General features: G+C 56.0%; 1 protein-coding gene across 1 annotated transcript; it reads left to right on the plus strand.

Annotated features, from left to right (window-relative positions):
- Positions 1–2805: 2805 nt before the first annotated feature.
- LIPE (lipase E, hormone sensitive type) lies at positions 2806–20058 on the plus strand (the record flags this gene model as incomplete). The annotated part of the gene is given in 11 exon segments (XM_079723275.1): positions 2806–2862; positions 2864–3665; positions 10997–11532; positions 13701–13791; positions 13901–14046; positions 14244–14429; positions 14616–14910; positions 15715–15942; positions 16183–16359; positions 18627–19048; positions 19452–20058. Coding segments are annotated over 11 exon segments (3150 nt in total). The 3' UTR covers positions 19662–20058.
- Between the last annotated feature and the right edge of the window lie 1657 nt (positions 20059–21715).

The following is a 21715-nucleotide window of genomic DNA, read 5'->3' on the forward strand; positions in this document are numbered from 1 at the left end:
ACTACTACAAGCAGCTGTATGCAAATAAAATGGACAACCTAGAAGAAATGGATAAATTCTTAGAAAGGTACAGTCTCCCACGACTGAACCAGGAAGAAATAGAAAATATGAACAAGACAAACCACAAGTACTGAAATTGAATCTGTGATTTAAAAACTCCCAACAAACAAAATCTATCAAACATTTAGAGAAGAGTTAACACCTATCCTTCTGAAACTATTCCAAAAAATCACAGAGGAAGGAACACTCCCAAACTCATTCTATGAGGCCACTATCACCCTGACAGCAAAACCAGCCAAAGATACTACAAAAAAAGAAAATTATAGGCCAATATCACTGATAAACATACATGCAAAAATCCTCAACAAAATACTAGCAATCCAAATCCAACAATACATTAAAAGGATCATACACCATGATCAAGTAGGATTTAACCCAGGGATGCAAGGATTTTTCAAAATCTGCAAATCAATCAGCGTGATACACCACACCAACAAATTGAAGAATAAAAACCATACGATTATCTCAATAGATTCAGAAAAAGCTTTTGACAAAATTCAACACCAATTTACAATAAAAACTCTCCAGAAAGTGGGCATAGAGGGAACATACCCCAACATAATAAAGGCCATATATTACAAGCCTACAGCTAACATCATACTCAATGGTGAAAAGCTGAAAGCACTTCCTCTAAGACCAGGAACCAGACACTCTCACCACTTTTATTCAACATAGTTTTGGATGTCCTAGCCATGGCCATCAGAGAAGAAAAAGAAATAAAGGGAATACGAATTGGAAAAGAGGAAGTAAAACTGTCATTGTTTGCAGATGACATGATACTACACGTAGAAAATCCTAAAGATGCTACCAGAAAACTACTAGAGCCCATCCATGAATTCGGTAAAATTGCAGGATACAAAATAAACACACAGAAATCTGTCATATTTCTATACGCTAACAACAAAAGATCAGAAGAGAAATTAAAGAAACAATCCCATTTACCATTGCATCACAATGCATAAAATACCTAGGAATAAACCTACCTAAGGAGGCAAAAGACCTGTACTCTGGGGCTTCCCTGGTGGCGCAGTGGTTGAGAATCCACCTGCCGATGCAGGGGATGAGGGTTCGTGCCCCAGTCGGGGAGGATCCCACATGCCGCGGAGCGGTAGGCCCGTGAGCCATGGCCGCTGAGCCTGCGCGTCCGGAGCCTGTGCTCCGCAACGGGAGAGGCCACAACAGTGAGAGTACCGCAAAAAAAAAAAAAAAAGAAGCCAACCAAGCCCTTCAGAGCCTGCCAGCAATTTCTCAGCTGGCAAGCTTTGCTCTGCCCTTACAGGAGCTATGAGAGCCCACCCTCCCGATGAAACATTCTCAGTCAACAAGGCAGTGAGCGCACCTTAAGATGCTCTTCTCTCACCTCAAGCTCCCCATCCCTGTCTCTACTCCCTAAACCGTTCTCGTGTTCTCAAAAAAAAAGCATTATCACCAAAATTATTGCTCCCTCTAATGCCTTCTCCTGACAGTCTTTTCCTGTGCCCTCTACCTACCCAGGCTTAAGCTCACTTACCTGAAAGAAACCAGGAAATCCAGGTTTCCTAGCTGGCACCACCTGACCTTAAATACAACCAGGCAAGTAGCAAACATAAGTCAATTAATATATTTAAATCTAATAGAGCAAAATCATTTTGTTTCAAAGGGGTCCAGAAATTCATGTTCAATCCAGTCAACTCATTTTACCCTGTAAATTCCAAACGTAATCCAGATTCTACACACACCTCTCCCCAACACCACCCTCAGTCTTTCTCCACTGCCCAACCTGTTATTCCTTTACTCATTCAACAAACCCTTCTGAGCTAAGAGCTAGGTGGGGCAAAGAAAGAAGTTAAAGCAATGAATCAGACATTGTCTTAGTAAAGATAATATAGATTAAAAAAAAACTGGCACAATTTCCTAGCAGGTAAAATGCTTCCAGTATTTATGATTATCATCATCATCATCATCATCATCATCAATGGTCATCTGACTCTGTAACTTTCCAATCTACTACAGAATACATATATGCAGAAGCAGAGTTGAAAGCTAGAGACATGTGTGGTCCTGAAAAGGGCTTCAAGTGAAAAAATGAGAGGGTGTCTTTTTTTTAACATGGGAGTAAAATGATCAGAACGATAATATAAGGAAATAAAATGGCAACCATTTGAAAGAATGAATAAAAAGGAAAACATTAAAACAGTGTAGATCCTGGGAATTCCCCGGCGGTCCAGTAGTTAAGACTCAGCACTCTCACTGCTATGGCCCCGGATTCAATCCCTGGTTGGGGAACTAAGATCCCGCAAACCGAAGCAGCCAAAAAAAAAAAAATGTGTAGATCCTGCCTCCCCCTCTGACCATTTCCTCAAACATCAGAAGGGGAGAAAAGAAAAGAAACACCAAGCCAGAATCTGGCTTCTGTCATCCAGGTTGAACAGAGGACTAAGTTGGGATGCTGGCCTTATGAGAAGCAGCATTTTAACTTGAGTGGTGAGTTGGGTGGAGTCCTATTTATGATACAACAGGGCAAGCCCCTCCCCTCTGATAGGAGAGTGTGCTGGGCACACAGCCTCCTCCCGTTCCCAATCCTCCTCTCAAAGCAGGAGGAACAGAGCATATCACTTGGCACAGGAATAGGGGGCCACTTGCCAACTGCCTTTAAAAGGGAAGAGCAGGGATGGCAGGATGAAGGAGTGGAACCCAAAGGGAGGAGCCATCATGAGCAATCAGTGAGGGATCCGTGACAAAGGAGGCCTGTGGGGGCCGAGAAGGATGAAGCCTGGGAGATCAGCATCTCCCTTCGGGGAAATAACAACAATGGAGCCAGGTTCGTTCTAAGTTAGTTTCTAGGCCTGACTGGGAACCTGAGCCACACGAGACACCTATCACCCAGTCAGAGTCTGGGCCAGAAAAGACACCCACAGCTCAGCCAGCATCTAAGGCTCAGCAGGGACCCGATACCCAACAGAAGCGCACTGCACAGCAAAGACCCCGTGCCCAACATGAAGCTGAATCCCAGCAGGAACCTGGAGCACAGCAAAAATCTGCTTTGCAGCAGGAATTTCTTGCCCCACAGGAGCCTGAACCACAGCAGTCACCTCCCATCCAAAGGGTGCCCTTCAGGAAACAGGAAGCTGCCTCACAGCACAGACCTGGGCCGGGACAAGATTCTAGAACTCAACAGGAGCCGAAATTGAGAGAGGGAGCTGGAGACCAGGTAGGACCTGGACCCCAAAACGGACCACCTGCCCAGACGGAACTGATATCCCAAGAGAGACGGCGACAGTCAGACCCTACAGCTCAGCACGCAGCTCCAGCCCAGGGAGCCAAATCCCAAGAGGGATCTTTGGCTGAGTGGCAATTTCTGTCAAAACCAAACGAACCATCCATACAGCAACCGGCCTCAGAACATAAGACATTTCTTGAATGGGTAGTAGATTCTGGTGCAGATTCGGATTTAGGGTTTACGTTAGAGACCAATTCGCCAGCCAAGAGGGGTGGAACAGTAGCCCAGGGAATGAAGCTGGTCTTCAAGGGGAAACCTGGTTATGAAGTGATGTCAGGATTTGGTGGGACGTCATTATCCAGTAAGAAAACCAGCAGCCAGAACCCCAGACACTACTGGAACCCAGGTAAGTTGAGCTTGGAGGAAGGGGGCCTCCCAGGGTGCCACCGTGGCACCCTGCTGAACGTGGACCCTTACCCTCGGCGAGTGTCCACGCAGGCCAGGCCGAAAACCGGGCAGGAGCGACCCTTGAGCTCTCTGGGTTGTCCAGTGGGCAGGAGGACACTTGTCCCCAGGGAGTCCCAGTCCCGCCGGGCCCATGGCCTCGTGGGTTGTGATCTCAGGAAGGGGGCGCCTGGGAGAGACGCTGGGGCTCCGCCCAAGTCCCAGGCAAGGTCGGCGCTGACGGGAGGGAGAGCTGGGGGAGCGGTGTGGGCGGGTGGTGGGCACAAGACTCCGCTGGCGACAGCATCTCTGCTCCTCCTCCGAAGCCGGCCATGGTGCCCCCGGGGAGCAGGCTTGGACCCTGAGCTCCTTCTCTGCGCTCAGAAGCCCTGCCCTGCACAAGTGGGGCGCAAGTTCTCTCCGGGGAACGTGGGGAGACGGTGAAATAGCCAGAGGCGGGGGGAAACAAGGTGGCCGCAATCCGGAAGCTGAGGGCACTGTGAGGACGGTTAGTCTGATGGCTGGTAATGGAGGTCTCAGCCCAGAGGCCTGTGTCCCCCGGAAGGGCTGGGCCGCCTCTCTCAGGACTGAGGAGAAGAGGGTCATCGGTGTCTCTCAGTGCCACGGCTGCTCATGTGCTTTGGGAGGGTGGGGAGGAGGGGCGCGATGGTGCTTCTGGTGCTAAACAGCGGTCTCCCTGGGCCTCCCGAACTCAGTCTCAAGGGACGCCTTCACCACAGCGCCGCCACAGCCAAAGCCGCCTCTCCGGGACCCTCAGAAAGACAATTGAGTGTGTGCGCACGCGCGAGCCTCGACCCTCCTCTGTTTCCCGCCTTTTCCCAGGTTCCCGCAGTTCCCGCGGCCGCCTCTCCTCCCTGCGGGCCGGTGCACGGCTTGGAGCTAGTGCGCAGGCGCCGAGCACCCTACAGCCCCTCCCTTCCATTCTCGCGGGGAGGGACAGGGCACAGAGGAGAACCCCAAGAAACGGAGCAATAGGAGAACTAGAAGACAGAGGGCAGGGGGGAAAGGCGGGGCTTCCTCCTCCAAAGGCTCCCTGGCAGAGCCAAGCCTCCTGCACTGCAACCCGGCCTCGGCTTTGAATTGCCCGAGGACCTGGCCCGCTCCCCGACCCCAGGCGGAAGATAAGTGGCACCCGGCTCACCTCTCGGCGGGCAGACCCGTGCGTTCTAGACGATCCCTACGTGGGAAGGTGAGTGGGAAGACAAGGATGACAGCCAACACGTGACAACATCGGGGCTTCCTTGCGGGGGTGACCCCCGTGGGACTCCCCACTAGTTCTGACCGAATACGCTTTTAGCCGCCTCCAAGGCTGCATTTTTGTTGGTCGCGGGCCCTTTAATGAGTGCTCGGGGGCGGGGCTAGTTTGCAGACCCTAGCGGTGGGGGGAGGGACCCGACTGTGGAGGGCGGCCCTCCTTGCTCAGAGGGCGGGACCCAGAGAGAAGCAAGTCCGGGATTGGGTGGTGTGGGGGCCCGACGGTGGTACGTAGCGAGGATTGGTCCTCGGGGCGGTGACTCGCGGCTGGAATTGGCCCAGGCGGGTGGAATTGGCCCAAGCTGGTGGAATTGGCCCCGGGGCCCGGACCGCGGAAAATTGATGGAGTCGGCCAGGGAAGTGAAATTCCCTGTGGCCGCTGGGGCTCCGGGCTCGAAGAAGGTTCAAGAGGGGTCTAAAAGTCAAAGGCGCGGACGGTGGCGAAAAGGCAAAGCCAAAGGTGAGTGGGAGGAGGCCGGCAGGGGCCGGAAGGAACCTTAGACATCCTGTGGGAAACTGGGAACCGAGTGGACTGACCTCCTGCCACAAGAAGTGGGTGGGGCCCGTGGACTGGCTCATTGCTGCCCTGCGGGGCGGGGGTGCGGGGATAATCCACTGTGAGAAGCGGGTGATGTGAGAGGGAAATATCACCTCCAGCATAGAAACTCTCGGACGCGCCAGTACCGTCTTGGGAGTAGAGTCCAGAATGTTAGTGTCCCGAACCAGGGTTCCCGCTCTAGCTCCGTACTCGCTGTGTGACCGTGGCAGCTCTTGCCTTGTGATTTCAACGTGGGAGATGGTTCAAACGCCGATTTTCAGGTCTCTGACACTCTTGAGACGGTAATGGAGAAGAGATTTAGAAGCTGTGGCCCAAAGAGGAAGGGGTGAGTCAGGTAGGAGGAAGGGGTGCCCTATAGTGGGGAATGCCTGGAGGAGGGGTGCAGTACAGCTGCAAACAGCCCTGTCCCACCATCCTTCATTCAGTCCACTCATCCATTTGTTGTCAGTCTACCTGCTTCAGCCTGGCTGCCCTAGGACCTAAATTCCTGACTCCTACTCCTAGGACTAAGGAGCCCTGGGTTGGCTTTGGACAGCCTAAATTTCACTTGGGAGAAGGAAGTGCTGTCACCTGGGTTCCCTAGGGGGTCACATTATTTACAGATCTCAGCGGGCTGGGGAAACACTGGCAGACCAACAGAGATGCTACAAGCCTCAGGCAGAGGCACACATGAAGTCCTTGCTGGATTAGGAGTATGTGTCAATCCCAGTGAGGACCTATGGGAATTTCCTGAGCAGGAAAGAAACTGACGTAGCCCCCGGGCCCAGAGACCCCCAAACTCGTCATCCTCCCTGCCATAAACATCATCATTAGCCAAGCATAGAACCGGAGTTGGCTCCAGATGCACACAGGAAGGCTCAGAGAGGCTCAGAGCTCAGACTCTCTTTATCCTGAGAGCAAGGATGGAAGTGTTGAAGCACTGGGAGTGTGTGACCAGATTTAAGTTTTAGAAAAATCCTCTGGCTGCTATGTGGAAAAGACATGGAGGGGGCAAAAACGGAGACACAGAAAGAGTTGTTACAGTCATCTAGAGAAGGGAGCAGTGGAGGTGGGAGAAGGGCCAGGTTCCAGTGCTTTCTAGGGGAGGATGGGGAACAGGACTTCAGGATGGATTGGGTGGGACTGGGAGGTGGCCATGCTGATGCCCTGGGTTCGAACTGGAGCAAATGGGAAGAGACGGGTGCCATACACACACACACACACACACACACACATAAAAGATATATGTCCATACACATACAAACACATGGCCACACAATCTCACAGGCCAAGAGAAATAGAGACACAGAAACCCTCACAGGCTGAGCAACACAGATAGGTCGTGACACATGCATACAAATATGCTTGCAGACATACTGAGAAAAGAAAACACAGACTGAGAAACGAAAACACACAGACTAAGAAAAAATGTGGACACACTCACCCACAAACACAGACCGGGACCAATGCTAGGCATGACAGGAACCTACATATGTATGTACCTCCATGGGAACCTCAAAGACACACTCACACCTGCCCACCCAGAAAGCACAGAGCTGAGACATGACAGAAGGAGCAACACGGATACACACAGAAACACAGCAGAGAAGCTGTGCCATCCTTGCTGGCTCGGTGACCCTGGGCGGTATGTCACCTCTCTGCATCTCAGTTTTCTCATCTGCCAAAATGGGTCATGATGGTTCCTACCTCATGGGTTGTGGAAAGGATGAAACGAGTTACCTCGCCTAAAGCACAGAAAGAGAGCCGTGCCTGGCACACGGCTGTCTTAGAGCAGTGTCTGCTCTTTCATGCAGACACAGTCAGGGATCGAGCCACGGTCACTGCCCCCTCGCCTGCATCTGCCCCAGGCCTCTCCCCTTCAGAAGGCCTTGCCCCTCCCAGGCCCCATACCTAGCCCTTCCTCCATCTTCCCCCACTTACTTCCCTACCACCCTTCTCTCTCAAAATCCAGGCCGGGTCCAGTTGTCCTGGACATTTAGGACAAAGGGCTAGTGCCCAGGCAGCAGGACCCTCACCCTTCCCTCTGCCCCAGTCCTCACCGAAGGCCCTGATGGCCTGCCCCTGCCCCAGTGCCCTCTGCCTCATATTCTCGGCAAGCCTCTGGCAACCTCAGCATCCCATCCTCCCTGCTCCATCTGGACCAGCCCCCAGGGAGCCGCCTGGAACAGGGCAAAGGGCAGCGCCTGGGCTCCAGCCTCTTCCTCACTGCTCTGTGCAGGTTACTTCTTTTGTCCAGGTCTCCTGTGCCCTCGTGTTCGATCAGGAGCCCTACCCCACAGACAGGAAGTAAATGACAGCTGCTTTATAAAATGGGAAACCGCAGCCATGCAATAAATACCACGCTAGCCCTGTGCCGGGCATGAGCAAGGGCTGGGGGTACGGCAGTGAACAAAACAAAGTCCCTGCCCACAGGGAGCCTATAATCTATTGTCAGACACAGAAAGCAAACAGCACAAGCAGTAAACTGTACAGTATGTTAGATGGAAAAATGACCCGATACACATCTCAGTGAGGCTGAGTGAGAACCACAAAGCAAACCACGAGCAGAAATGCCGCCGTGGGGTCCTGCTTGCAAAGATCATTTCCGGCCCTCAGTGGGCAGGATGGCCAAGTGCAGTTTCCAGATGAGGAGACCAAGCTCATCTAGGATCACCTGGCCAGTGGCTTAGGCCGGTGTTCTGTTGTCACAGCCACCAAGCTCAGAGCTGCCTCCAGAGGCCTCTGTCTGTCCATCCGTTTGTTTGTCCTGGGGAGGGGTGGGTGTCCATCCAGTCCCTCCTGCCCCCACTCTGACTCTTCCCCTTTCCTTCCTTCTTCAAATATTTGCTGAGCACCTGCTATGTGCTAGGCCCCATGATGGACCCTGGGGCCATCCCATGCCCCCATGGGGATGATATCCCAGGCGGAGTGACAGGGGAGGATTCACCTACAGCCAAGCACATGACACTGAGGCCTCTCATTTGCACAGGCCTCTTCCAAGGCCCTGTACCTAATACCATACTTGTGGTTTTCTATTCTTTTTCCTAAAGAGCCCCACCTCCGCTTGTAAAAGGTCACAGCTCCATGGAGCCTGGTTCTGCCCCTGGGGGACACAAACAACAAACATGGAAATAAATAAATGGAAAACTGCAAATATGTAAAATTCTAGGAAGAAGAACAACTTAAAGATGATGGCAGAAAGCAGTGGTAGGGGGTGCATCTTAGATGGGGGGGAGCAGTTAGGGAACGCCCTCCTGGAGGAGGTGAGAAGCTGAGTCCTGAGGGTGAGAAAGAGCTGGCCAGGCAAGGAGCACGTGGCATAACGGAGGTGAAGTGTGTCTGGGCTTCAGTTTCCCATGTGTGAGGTGGGAATGACAGTCACAGCAGGATGGGCTGGAAGGGTAAGTGGCAGGTACAGGGTGCCCAGTGTGGGAACACCACACAGCAGGACCTGTGGCTTGGGCCCCCTGGCTGAGCTTGGCACTGCCCTTAATCGGCTGTTGTCCTCCTGGGAGGGACAGGCAAGGCTGGCTGCCCACCAGCTGGGGCCAGCTGTGCAACGGCCAGTCTGGGGGCAGGAGCTGCGATCAGTCATGGTGCTTCTGCTCCCTGAATCCACCCTGGGGAGAAGGAGGGCAGCCAGGCTGGGTGAGGGGGCACACTTTGTTCAGGACCAGGGTGAGACTTCTGGGTCTAAGGGAGGCGGGGACAGGGGACCTGCATGCCTCAGTTTCTAACTGTTGAGGGGACTAGGGGTCTGGACTCCTGGGACTGAGGGAGGAGGGCCTTGGTGGCCCAAACTCCAGGGTTCAAAGCCAGAGGAGGCTGGACAATGACTGGGAGTTGGGCCCCAGGCTTTGTTTACAGCACTGGGTTCTCACTGTCCTTTCTGGGTGGGAGGTGGAGCTGGTGGCCACACCCTGGGCAGGCTGGGCCCCTCCCCGGGATTATCACCCCAGGCTGCAACTGGCACTAGCCACAGTCAGCAGTTCCAGCCCTGGGGAGCTCTGAAGAGGTCTGGGAGGGGTGAGTTCACTGCCAGCTGACAGACAGGAGTGGCCGCTGCCAAACCCCAGGGCCTAGAAGGGAAAAGAGACACCTTTTTCTGGGGGATCAGGGGACCCTCGACTTGGGAGTCAGGCAAGGTGCTGGATGGGCTTCAGGAGGGAAGGGTATCTGAAGCAGAGGGCAGCATACCCACCAAGGGGCGCAAGAACAGCTTGTCCAGGACCTGGGTGACAGGACAGGGATCCCGAAGGGAAGATTAACCAGGGACCCTGAAGTGTGGGGAGTCAGGCCTAGTCCAGGGAAAGTTTTTGAGGGCCAGAGCTAGAGGCCCAGTCTCCAGAGCCCTGGGACGGAGACCAGCAAAAGTAACGGCTCTGGCCCCCGAGATTTGGGTCTGACTTCTGCTCTGCCGCTTTCAATGCAACTTTCATCTCCTTACTTAACACCTCTGAGCCTCAAGTCTCCTCTCTTGTAAGATGGGAATGCTCCTAATAACAGCTGAAACATGAACTGAGGCAGTCTGGGCCTCCGAGGTTAGTGAGAACCTAAAGGAGCAAACAGAGAAAGCTCTTAGCACAGAGCCTGATGCAGAGTGAGTTCAAGGTTAATGGCAGGGCTGAATGCCATCCTAGGCAGGGAGCAGGGCTGGCCCGTGCAAGCTAAGCCAGGCCTGAAGGCCAGGGACCCAGCTGGGGGAGGAGTGGAACCAAGGTTTGAGGACCCCCAGAGAAGATTGGAGGGGATTCCACAGCCAGACTGGAGGGACCAGGAGGGGCCAGGAGTGACCCCTCAGTTGTACATAAGGCTAGAAATATGAACTACTGGGTTTAGGAAGAGAATTGGGCTTGGGACCAGCGTCCTGGGACACCACCAGGTGGATGGGAATCGGTGGGTTGAGGGCTGAACTCTCCCAAATATTGCAGAAGGCAAGGGCCTGTGGGCGACCCCTCAGACCTGAGAAGGAGGTAGGATGGGGGCTTGAACTCCCGGTCCTGAGAGGGGGGACCAACGGGGGGTCCAGACTGCTCAGAACCTAGAGGGAGTCCTGGGCCCTGGGAGAGTGAATGGAGACAGATGCCTGAACTTGGGTCCCTAGAAGGGAGAAAGGGTTACATAGACTCCTGGGCTGTAGGACAGATGCTGGGGCTAAGGAATCAATCAGTGTCCCAGATAAGAGAGGACAGGGACTCCTGGGGCCTGAAGAAGAGGGTTCTGGGGCCTGGACTCCTGGGTCTTAGGAAGGTGGGGACTGAGGGATCAAACTTGGCTCTTGAGGAGGGAAAGAGTGGGTACCTGGACTCATGGGTCCCAAAGAAAGAAGGAACTGGAGCCCTAGACTCCATACTTCGGTCTGAAGGAGGGGCTGTGGTCTGACGTGAGTCTGTGGGAGGAGGGGGTAGAGCCTGGACTCCTGGATGCCAGGGCCCAGCTGGTCCAGCCCTGCCTTAATGCGCCTCCCGACCTGCCCGCAGCCTCACACCTCTCGCACAGCATGGACCTGCGCACAATGACAAAGTCGCTGGTGACCCTGGCAGAGGACAACATGGCCTTCTTCTCCAGCCAGGGCCCTGGGGAGACAGCACGGCGGCTGTCAGCCGTCTTTGCAGGTGTTCGGGAACAGGCACTGGGGCTGGAGCCAGCCCTCGGCCGCCTGCTGAGCGTGGCACACCTCTTTGACCTGGACGCAGAGACGCCGGCCAATGGGTACCGCAGCCTGGTGCACACAGCCCGCTGCTGCCTGGTGCACCTGCTGCACAAATCCCGCTACGTGGCCTCTAACCGCCGCAGCATCTTCTTCCGTACCAGCCACAACCTGGCCGAACTCGAGGCCTACCTGGCCGCTCTCACCCAGCTCCGTGCTCTGGCCTACTACGCTCAGCACCTGCTGGCCACCAACCAGCCCGGGAGGCTCTTCTTCGAGGGTGATGAGAGGGTCATTGCCGACTTCCTGCACGAGTACGTCACTCTGCACAAGGGCTGCTTCTACGGCCGCTGCCTGGGCTTCCAGGTGAGCCCCCTGCCCTGCCCCTCTGGGCCCATGGTGAAGGCACATGGTGGGCCCCAACCAGGCCCAGTAGCATAGTAGAGGAACCACAATGGTCTGTGTTACTGGATTCAGCAAACAGCAGATGCAGGAAGGGAAAGCTGTCTGGGGCTCAGACAGCACGGCACGAAGGGTCTCAAACTTGTGGCCCTTTGGCCGAATCTACCATGGAGCAAGAAATCTTTAACTTGCATGGCTTCTTGCACCAGGATCTCCACTGCTCCCTATCGTCCTACACTCAGGAGATTCATTCACTCTTTTACGCGACCTGTCTGGCCCCTGAATTCATTGGAGGCCCTCTAGGAGAGTAGCCAGTACTGTTCTCAAGGCCAGTTTGTAAGAGCATGTCCCACTTAGTCATCCCCACCGGAGGCCTGGCAGGCAGGGAGGAAGGGTGCCAGCCCCACTTTACAGAGGTTCAGGGGGAGGGGCCCCAAGCTTCTCAACTGGACCCAGGTCAGCCTGGGCATATCGACTCACCTGAGGCGCAGTAGAATCCAGATGTTCAGGTTTCAGGGAGAGCCAGGGAGCATATCTAAGTTGGTGACAGTGAGGAAGACCTGGTTGCGGCCCCTCTCCTCCCTGAACCAGGGCCCTGACCCCCAGCTGCAGGCCTTCTCCTATCCTCTGCCCACCCCAAACCAGCCTCAGGGAGACACAGCTCATCTCAGAGCTGACAGGGAAGCAGCCCTGAGGCCTTTGGACTCACAGGAAGAGTATTTTGGGGACTTAGAATTGGGAAGCACTTGGGGCACCAGGCTCAGAGCCAAGGCCCAACTTGCCCCCATCTGGGGTCAGTGCTGGGTCCACAGTCCCCAGCCACATCTGGGAACCCCAACCGGAGTATCTGGAGCTGTGTAACCCTGTACCCCTTCAGACCCTCTCTGGGCCTCCCCCAGCCTCAGTGTAGCTGAGCCTGGCAGTCTCTCAGCCTCTTCCCACCGCACCCCACCTTTCTCTGCTTCCATGCGGGGCAGCCTGTCCTCACCAATCCAGCCTGGGCATTCTGGGAACTTCCCCTCGCCTAAGCTGAACCCACAAATATTGATCGGCCCAGCTGGGCCAGCCTGCTCCTGCCTGTGTCCCGGCCGTCCCCTCGAAGCTCAGGAGTGAGAACCCAGGGTCACCTGAGCCCGGCTGTGCTCTCTGGCCCACTGGGCCCCCGGCCAGGGGCAGGGCCATGCCTGACAGCTACTCTCTAAGGGCCCAGCTGTGCCATGTTGCAGGACAGCCTCCCCCTGTAAAATGGCAGCCCCAGGGGGCAGAGGCCCTCTCTGTCTAGGTCTCATTCAGCCCCTGCTCCAGCCCAGTGCCTAGCACGCAGTAGGACCCAGGCCGGTATTTGCTGAAGGAACAGAAGAACCCTGCTGGCCCCTTGCCCAGCCTCCTGTGGCTTCTTTTTCCTCTGATCTGGTCTCTCTATTGTCTTTTCTTAGCTGCCTGGCCCCTCTCAGATGCTGGGTCTCCCCATTTGACTCTTTCCGCCTCAGGATCTCGGGCCCTGTCTCTGACCTTTCCCATGTCTGTCTCCCTGCTGCCCCTTAACTGGTCCCCACTGCCTACGTCACCTCATCTCTGTCCTCGCTGAGTTTCAGGGATCCCTGCATCATCCTTCTCCCAGCTCACCACCCTCTATGGCTCCATCCACATCTAGAACAAATCCAAATCCTCAGGCCCCACGTGAGCCCCCTTTGCTTCTCTGATCTCAGCCCCTGCGCCTCTCCCCTGGCTCACCCTGCTCCCGCCACACCCAAGCACAAGGCCACCTCAAAGCCTTTGCACGTGTCCTGCCCCCTGCAGGGAGCAGCCTTCCCTCGCTTCATTCCCATCCCTCCTCAGGTCCCCTCCTGGAGACCCGTATGAGGAGTCAGACCCCTAATCATCACTCTGTCTCCTCCACCTACCGTCTTTTCAAACATCGATCGTTACTTCACACTATATGGCATGCCTTTATCTGAGTATTGTCTGTCTTTTCGACACCATCAGCTCCATGAAGGTGCCTAGAGCAGTGCTTGGCACACAGCCAGAGCTCACTAAATGTTTGCTGAATGACCACATCTACCCCCCCATGTCTCTGCCCCACCCCACTCCTGCCCGCCCCTGGTCCCTGACTTGGAGGCATGTCTCCACAGTTCACGCCTGCCGTCCGGCCATTCCTGCAGACCGTCTCCATCGGGCTGGTGTCCTTCGGGGAGCACTACAAACGCAACGAGACGGGCCTGAGTGAGTCCCTGCAGGGACCTGCCTGCAGCCTCCCCTCCACTCCTGTCCCTCTGCACCGCTGCCCCAGCGAGGCTGCCAGGGGCTCCCTGACACCCCTCCTGACCCCCAGGTGTGACAGCCAGCTCCCTCTTCACCGGCGGCCGCTTTGCCATCGACCCAGAGCTGCGTGGGGCTGAGTTTGAGCGGATCGTACAGAACCTGGACGTGCACTTCTGGAAAACCTTCTGGAATCTCACGGAGATCCAGGTGCTATCGGTGAGCGTGGGGCACGGTGAGGGCCCCAACCTGGTGCATGATGGGGAAACTGAGGCCCAGACACACGTCCCGGGCCTCTGCAGTGTTCCAGGTCCAGGGGTAGCACGGGAGGAAAAAGACTGGGGGTCGGAGGGGAGGTGTGAGGGGAACCCCTGCCAGCAGCCCCTCCCAGCGCCCCTTCTGTTCCCTCCCACCAGTCTCTAGCAAACATGGCATCAGCCACCGTGAGGGTAAGCCGCCTGCTCAGCCTGCCACCCACCGCCTTTGAAATGCCGCTGACTGCTGACCCCAAGGTCACGGTCACCATCTCACCCCCGCTGGCCCACACAGGCCCCGGGCCCGTCCTCGTCAGGCTCATCTCCTATGAGCTGCGTGAAGGACAGGTAGGGTCCCTGCCTCAGCCAGGACAGGTACAGAGCTGAGGAGCACGGGAGCATCTTCCCCAGGTGTCCTCCCGCCTCTCACTGCCCACACTGGCCCGACTCCTGTCTCTGAGCACACACCCTTGGTGGGGTGAGGCCCAGGAAGACCACAGCGGCCTGACCCACTTCCTCGTTCCTCACCCCCAGGACAGTGAGGAGCTCAGCAGCCTGGGGAGGTCCGAGGGCCCCAGGAGCCTGGAGCTGCGCTCACGCCCCCAGCAGGCACCCCGTTCAAGGTGCCTCGTAGTGCACATCCATGGCGGCGGCTTCGTGGCCCAGACCTCCAAATCCCATGAGCCTTACCTCAAGAGCTGGGCCCAGGAGCTGGGCGCCCCCATCCTCTCCATCGACTACTCCCTGGCCCCCGAGGCCCCCTTCCCCCGGGCGCTGGAGGAGTGCTTCTACGCCTACTGCTGGGCCGTCAAGCACTGTGCCCTCCTCGGTGAGCCTGAGCCCCTCACTGCCACCGGCTCCCCGGGCCCACCCCAGCCTCCTGCAGGGGGAACGAGCCATTAGTTGCTCAGGCCTCAGTCTTGCACGCCCCGCCCCCCCTTCCATCTCCTGCCACCCGGCCCTCTGCCGCCTGTTCACCCCGCTTGTCCCCCCGCCCACTCCTCCAGCTCTGCCCCGGTGCTCCCGCCTTCCGTCTCAACCACTTCCTCCTCCTGCCTCCTGCTTCGGCCCACTCTAGCCCTGATACTGTCCCCCACCTCCCCATGGCCTCCGACCTTTTCTTCCCTCCTCCTGTTTCTCTACCCCCTGCTGTCCTGTGCTGGCAGCCACCTGGCCTCGCTCCAGCCCATTCCCAGCTCCTCCGACCTCCCACTCCCCACAGCTTGGGAAGCAGAGAATGAGGCCGTGCCTCAGGGCACAGGGCCCATGGCCCTTGTGTGCAGTCAGCCTGAGCCCTGGCTTCCATCTGCTGGCCTCGATGCCCCTCCCTCCTGAAATGTGCCCTTGGTCTCCCCTTTCCACCACCCTCCCTCCTTGCTTCTGACCTCCAGCCTCCCAAGCTTCCCAGAGCTTCCTGATCTCCAGGCCTCTCCGTGTCCCAAGGCTGCCTTATCCTCTGACCACTATCCCCCAAATGGGTCCAAATCCATGCCTTAGTTTACCAGTGTCTAAAATGGCAATTGGCTAGACCCTGGGGTTGGGCCCCCGACACCCGACCTCTGAGAGCCCAGTGCTCCTGGCCCAGAGCTCCAGTTCCTCCCTGCCAGGCTTGACCAAGTCCCCTCCAAACCAGGCTCAACAGGTGAGCGGATATGCCTCGCAGGAGACAGCGCAGGCGGGAATCTCTGCTTCACCGTGTCCCTTCGGGCAGCGGCCTATGGGGTGCGGGTGCCAGATGGCATCATGGCAGCCTACCCGGCCACAATGCTGCAGGCTACCACCTCTCCTTCCCGCCTTCTGAGCCTCATGGACCCCCTGCTGCCCCTCAGCATGCTCTCCAAGTGTGTCAATGCCTATGCTGGTTAGTCCCACACCCACTCGACTGGGGCCCTGCGGGTGCTTGGATACCTGGGTCCTTTGGGGTCAGAGACTAGAGCCCTGTCTTGTTGGGTATGAAGGAGAGGGAATCTGAGACTCCTTGTTCCTGCTGAAGCCATCAGATATTCTGGGTCCCTGGGGGCACAGATGCCTGAGGTTCTGGGTGTTGAGACTGGGCTCAGAAAGAAAAGAGACCAACTCAGCCCCCCACGTACACTCCCAGGTGGGGAGACCGAGGACCACTCTGACTCGGACCAGAAGGCACTGGGCATGATGGGGCTGGTGCAGCGGGACACAGCCCTGCTCTTCCGAGACCTCCGCCTGGGCGCCTCCTCGTGGCTCAACTCCTTTCTGGAGCTGAGGGGGCATAAGTCCCACCTGAACTCAGTGCCCATAGCAGGTGAGTGACGCCCTTTCCTCACACACCCATCCAGCGTGGCTAGGAGGGACAGCCTGGCACACCAAAAGTCCTGGGGGAGGCAAGAGGCTGTGCCCTGGGCCCTCAGGGAAGCAGAGATCACCTTCCTGGCTCTGCCCCATATCTGTGCGAAGTCCCCACCACAAAGCCTTGATTGTCCACGACAGCCCACATCCTACAAATTCCAGGACTCTGGTCCCCCGGGTCAACTCAGAATCCCAGGAACTGTAAGATTTAGCTTTCTAAACAGCCCCTCAGAAAGGCACCCTGGGGAATGACTCAGAAGGCCTGCCGAGTGTCCTGATTTTCAGTCCCAAGAACCCCACCCAAATCCCTTGGGCCCTCGGTGGGAGTCCAGCCCTCCTAGATTCTTTCCAGACTTTTAACAGAAGTGCATGGGGATATACCGCCTCCAGGGCCTGGCCCTGGTGTGGGGAGATCAGAAGATTGGACAGACCTCAGGAAGTGGAGGAGATTCCCAGCCCTGGGTGGGTAGGAGGACCCTCAGGCAGCCAAAAATCACTTCCATCCAGGGATCCATTTTTTCCCACCATTTCCTAACATTTTAAGGATTTTAAAGCACAGCCAATTCAAATCACTTTCAATAGTATTTTCTGGGTAATAGAAATTGCATGTTCAAAAGTAGATACATTTAAAAAAAGAAAACAGATACAGTTTCCACAGAATTCCCTGGTGGTCCAGTGGTTAGGATTCTGCAATTTCACAGCCGAGGGCACAGGTTCAATCCCTGGTCGGGGAAGTAGGATCCCGCAAGCCGCGGCCAAAAACCAAGTAGATACAGTTCCTGTTATTCAGAAAAACATTCCAAATGAATGTGCTTTATCTTAAATTCAGTTTTTAATATTAGGATATTCCAATGGTTGCAAGTAAATATACCCAAAAACAATTAAAAGAGATTTTGAATTTTAAGCACATGGACCATTGGGCATAGGCGGTTTCCTTGTAGGAGAAAGGTGACAAGAGCAAACCCTAGAGGCGCACACACCAGTCTAGCTCCCTACTGTACCAGGTACTGGCTGGTTGCTGGCCGACGTGGGCAGGTCACGGTATCTGTGAGCCTTGCTTTGCTCCTCTGTGAAATGGGTACAATAAGAATACCTGCCTCATAAGGTTGTTGTAAGGACTGCATACACCTATTTGTGCCAAGCACCCAGCACAATACCTGGCACACAGTAGGTGCTCCTTGAAGATGCTGGTCCCCTGACTGGTGCCCTGTGACTCTAGTCAACAGTTCTGTTCCAGTGACCCTCTGGGGCACAGGGCACCTATGCAGTTATTCTCATATCGTCTTGCATTTTGCTTTTATGGATTTATAAAGGCAAGTGGGAAAAAAACAAAAACATAGGGTCCTGGCCCTAGTGGTAAGCAGCATGAGTCTGATAAAATCAGTGGCGCTGAGGCCAAGGTGGGTATACCAGGCAGGCCTGAAGCATACCTTTAGCATCATTTGGGCACTTGCTTGTCTGGTCATTCAAAAGGAATGGATGGGGAATTCCCTGGGGATCCAGTGGTTAAGACTCCATACTCCCAATGCAGGGGGCATGGGTTTGATCCCTGGTCTGGGAACTAAGATCCCGCATGCCACCCAGCGTGGCCGAAAAACAAAAACGAAACAAAGGGAAGAGATGAAGCGAAGAACAGGAAGGAACTTTTGGGAGCATATCTACGTGGCTAAAGATGTGGGATCTCTAGGAACCCGGTATGTCCTCAGGATTCTTTTTAGCTCCCTGTGAACAGAGCCTCCTTTCAAGCCACACGGGCCTGCTCACTACTCCACTTTGATCCATTCATACCCTCTGTCTCAAGTGACGGAAAAAAGTTGACTGGGCCTCGTGCTGGGGCCAGGACCTAATCCCAAATCTTATTATCCCACTGAGTTCTCACCACCTCCTATGAGGTAAGGGCTATTTTTATCCCCTTTGTACAGAGAAGGAAACAGGCTCCCAGAAGTAAACACCCCTCTGTTAGCACACAGCTCCACCTCCAAGACCTGAGACTCCTTCCACCTCCCCCTTGGAGTTGCAGCCTGGGGCACCCTGGAGTTCCCCGCCCATCCCCAGGGAAGGAGTCTGAGGGAACACTCTAGGCCTCCACAGCCCTAGGGTGCAACTCCTCCACCGGCCACTGCTCTTCCCATGATCCTCCCGGCTAGCCAACCATACACACAGCCAACAGAGCCAGGCTTACCTGTGTCCCTGGCTGGCCCCCTAACCCTGCTCCTCTCGCAGAGACAATGCGGTGCAGTGTGTCTGAATCAGCACTGGCCCAGCCTGAGAGCCCACTGAGAACCGACTCCCTCAAGGGCCTGACGCTGCCTGACCTGAGCCTAAGGGTTAGCTCTGAGACACCGGACACCCCGGAGCTGTCACTGTCAGCGGAGGCACGTGGCCACTCCACACCCTCAGCCGTCAACTTCTTACTTCGGCCCGAGGATGCATCTGAAGAATCTGAGGCCCGGGATGAGCTGAGCACCAAGGACAGAGTTCAAGGTGTGCGTGCTGCCTTCCCTGAGGGTTTCCACCCCAGGCGCTCCAGCCACGATGCCAAAAGGATGACCCTCTACTCGTCGCCCATCGTCAAGAATCCCTTCATGTCACCGCTGCTGGCACCTGACAGCATGCTGCAGACCCTGCCACCTGTGCACATCGTGGTGAGTGCCAGACTGGGAAGGTGGAGCTGGCAAGGAGCGGGGAGGGCGGGGCACTGGTGCACCTGGGGAAGGGAGCCCCCAGGGCGGCAGAGTGGGGGGAATGGAGGAAGCCTGCCTAAGCCTGACTGAAGAGGAGGGAAGGCCCGGCAACGGGTGGACTAAGGGAGTCTTGTTGAGTACCTGGGGCAGGCGCTGGGCTCGGAGATTTGGGGAGGGGGAAAAGAGAGGGTGGGTCTCTGGGGGAAGGGAGAAGCTAGGGAGAAGCTAGGCAGAGGCCAGTTAAACTCATTCTCCGACTCTCCGCCCCCCTCCCCATGTCTCCTGCCTCTATCCACCCACATGGCCACGTGTTTCCCCGCGTTCATCTACCCTGCCCCTGTGCCCCACCCCCGCCGTCCCGCAGGCGTGCGCGCTGGACCCCATGCTGGACGACTCAGTCATGTTCGCGCGGCGGCTACGCAGCCTGAGGCAGCCCGTGACGCTGCGCGTGGTGGAGGACCTGCCGCACGGCTTCCTGAGCCTGGCGGCGCTGTGCCAGGAGACGCGGCAGGCCGCGGCGCTGTGTGTGGAGCGCATCCGCCTCGTCCTCAATCCGCCGGGCCCGCCGGTCTGAGCCGTGGGACGGAGCCAGGCCACGCGGGGAGAGGAGGGCTGCGGGGGGCGACACTAAAGGCCTCTTGTACCCATCTGCGCAGGGCTCCGTAGTGAATGCGCTTCGGAAAGGGCGGCGGGGAGCCCTGCCGCGGCTCCCGGCCCATCCGGCCCCTCCCTCGGGCCGGGCGGAAGCGGGCGGGCTGTGCCTTAAATCGAGGGTGCGGCAAGCGGGGGGCGGGGCGAGGGCTCCCGAAAGCTAAGACCCTGGCCTGCGGGAGGGGGGCGCCCACAAACCAGTCTCCGAGAAAACTGGACCTTCACTCCACCACTGCCTTCTGCTGCTGCGACCGCCGCAAGGGCGGAGCCTGACCCTACTTTGCAGGATGGTTTGCTTTGTTTTTTGTAAATAAAAGTATTTAATTAGTTTGCCCTCTCGCAAATAGAGTGGGTGGGGGCTCGCCCACCAGGGGGCAGCATCGGAAACCGAGACACTTGGCACGGGAGAGCAGAAGGCTGGGGGCCCAAGGTCTGGGTCCTGAGGAAGGAGGGGTCTCCGGGCCTGGACTCTCTAGTGAGGAAGGACAGGACCGCACCCTACTAGCACAGACCCACCTCCCCCTCAGACCTAATTCAGGTACAGTGCTACAGGACTCTGGCTTCTCGGCTACTCCTCTCTACAAACCCAGCCCCAGCATACACCAGGAAAAGAAAACCCGAACTCCGTAGAGAACTGGGGCAAAGCTAACAGGAAACCAGAAACAAACTGGTCACCCAAAATACTGGAACCCAAGCTCTGCCCAGCTGTGACAGTCACTCAGTCCCTCACCCTTTGTAGGCCCTAGGTTTGGAGCAGAGATTTCCATCCAGGGCCAGCCTTCAAGAAATTTCCAACCCTGGACTCAGGGAGGGTGTGGGGAGAGACCCAGACACAGGCTGTCACAGTCCCCGCAGGCTCCATCTGTGGTAGTCGGGTAGTCCTCCACAGAGGAGGTGATCCAAGGATGAGCAAAAGTTTGCTAAGAAGAAGAAACACGCAACGTTGTGGGAGCCAACAGGCAGTGGTCAAGGCTTCTGCCTGGCCAGAAGTTCAGGCGCAAAGTGGGGAGTGGTCAGCAGCAGATCATGAGACTATAAACAGAAGGGCTCGGAGCAGGGGAGGGACAGGATCAGCTCAGGCACTGAAAGAGCCTAGTGGGGAACTGGGGAACGGACCGAAAAGGGCAAGACTAGAGCCCTGGAAGCAAACGAGGAGGCTGGGGACAAGGAAGACAAGCCCTGAGCTGGGGCGGAGGCCATGAAGGTAGGGAGTAGGGATAGGGGCGGAGCAGATCCCAGAGCCATAACTGAGGTTGGATAAATGGGACTTATTGAGGGTGGAACAGAGGTTACAGGAAGGCAAGGGGGTGAAGGGGACACTCGGGTCTGGACAGGGGAGCAGGTGGACAGTGAGACTCTACTGGGAGGAGACAGGTGTGTGAGAGGTGGGTCAGGTACTGAGGGTTGTTTTGCACACAAATCAAAAGGTCTTCGTGAACACAAACAGGCTCAGGGACATAGAGAACAGACTTACGGTTGCCAAGGGGGAAGAGATTGGGGTGGGATAGAGTGGGAGGTTGGGGTTAGCAGATGTAAGCTATTATATATGGAATGGATAAACAAGGTCCTACTATATAGCACAGAGAACTATATTCAGTATCCTATGATAAACCGTAATGGAAAAGAATACTAAAAAGAATATATATATATATATATACACATATATATATACTGAATCACTTTGCTGTACAGCAGAAATTAACACATTGTAAATCAACTATACTTCAATTTTTTAAAAAAGTCTTCATGAGACAATCCAGGGGTACATCAAGGAGGCAGGAGGAGTCAGGAGAGGGAGGTTCCCTCCTCTGAAACCTTTCCTGACCCACTAAACCCAAAAAAGACTCTCTTGGACTCCCCTGCCTCTGCCCACCCCTGCATATCAATATGTGGGTCTGCCCTCCCATCTGACCTGGCCTCCTTGAGGACACAGCCCAGGCCTGATTCATCTTGGTTACCACCATGGCCCAGCACGAG

Source organism: Hyperoodon ampullatus, assembly GCF_949752795.1.
Source record: "Hyperoodon ampullatus genome assembly, chromosome: 18".
NCBI lineage: Eukaryota > Metazoa > Chordata > Mammalia > Artiodactyla > Ziphiidae > Hyperoodon > Hyperoodon ampullatus.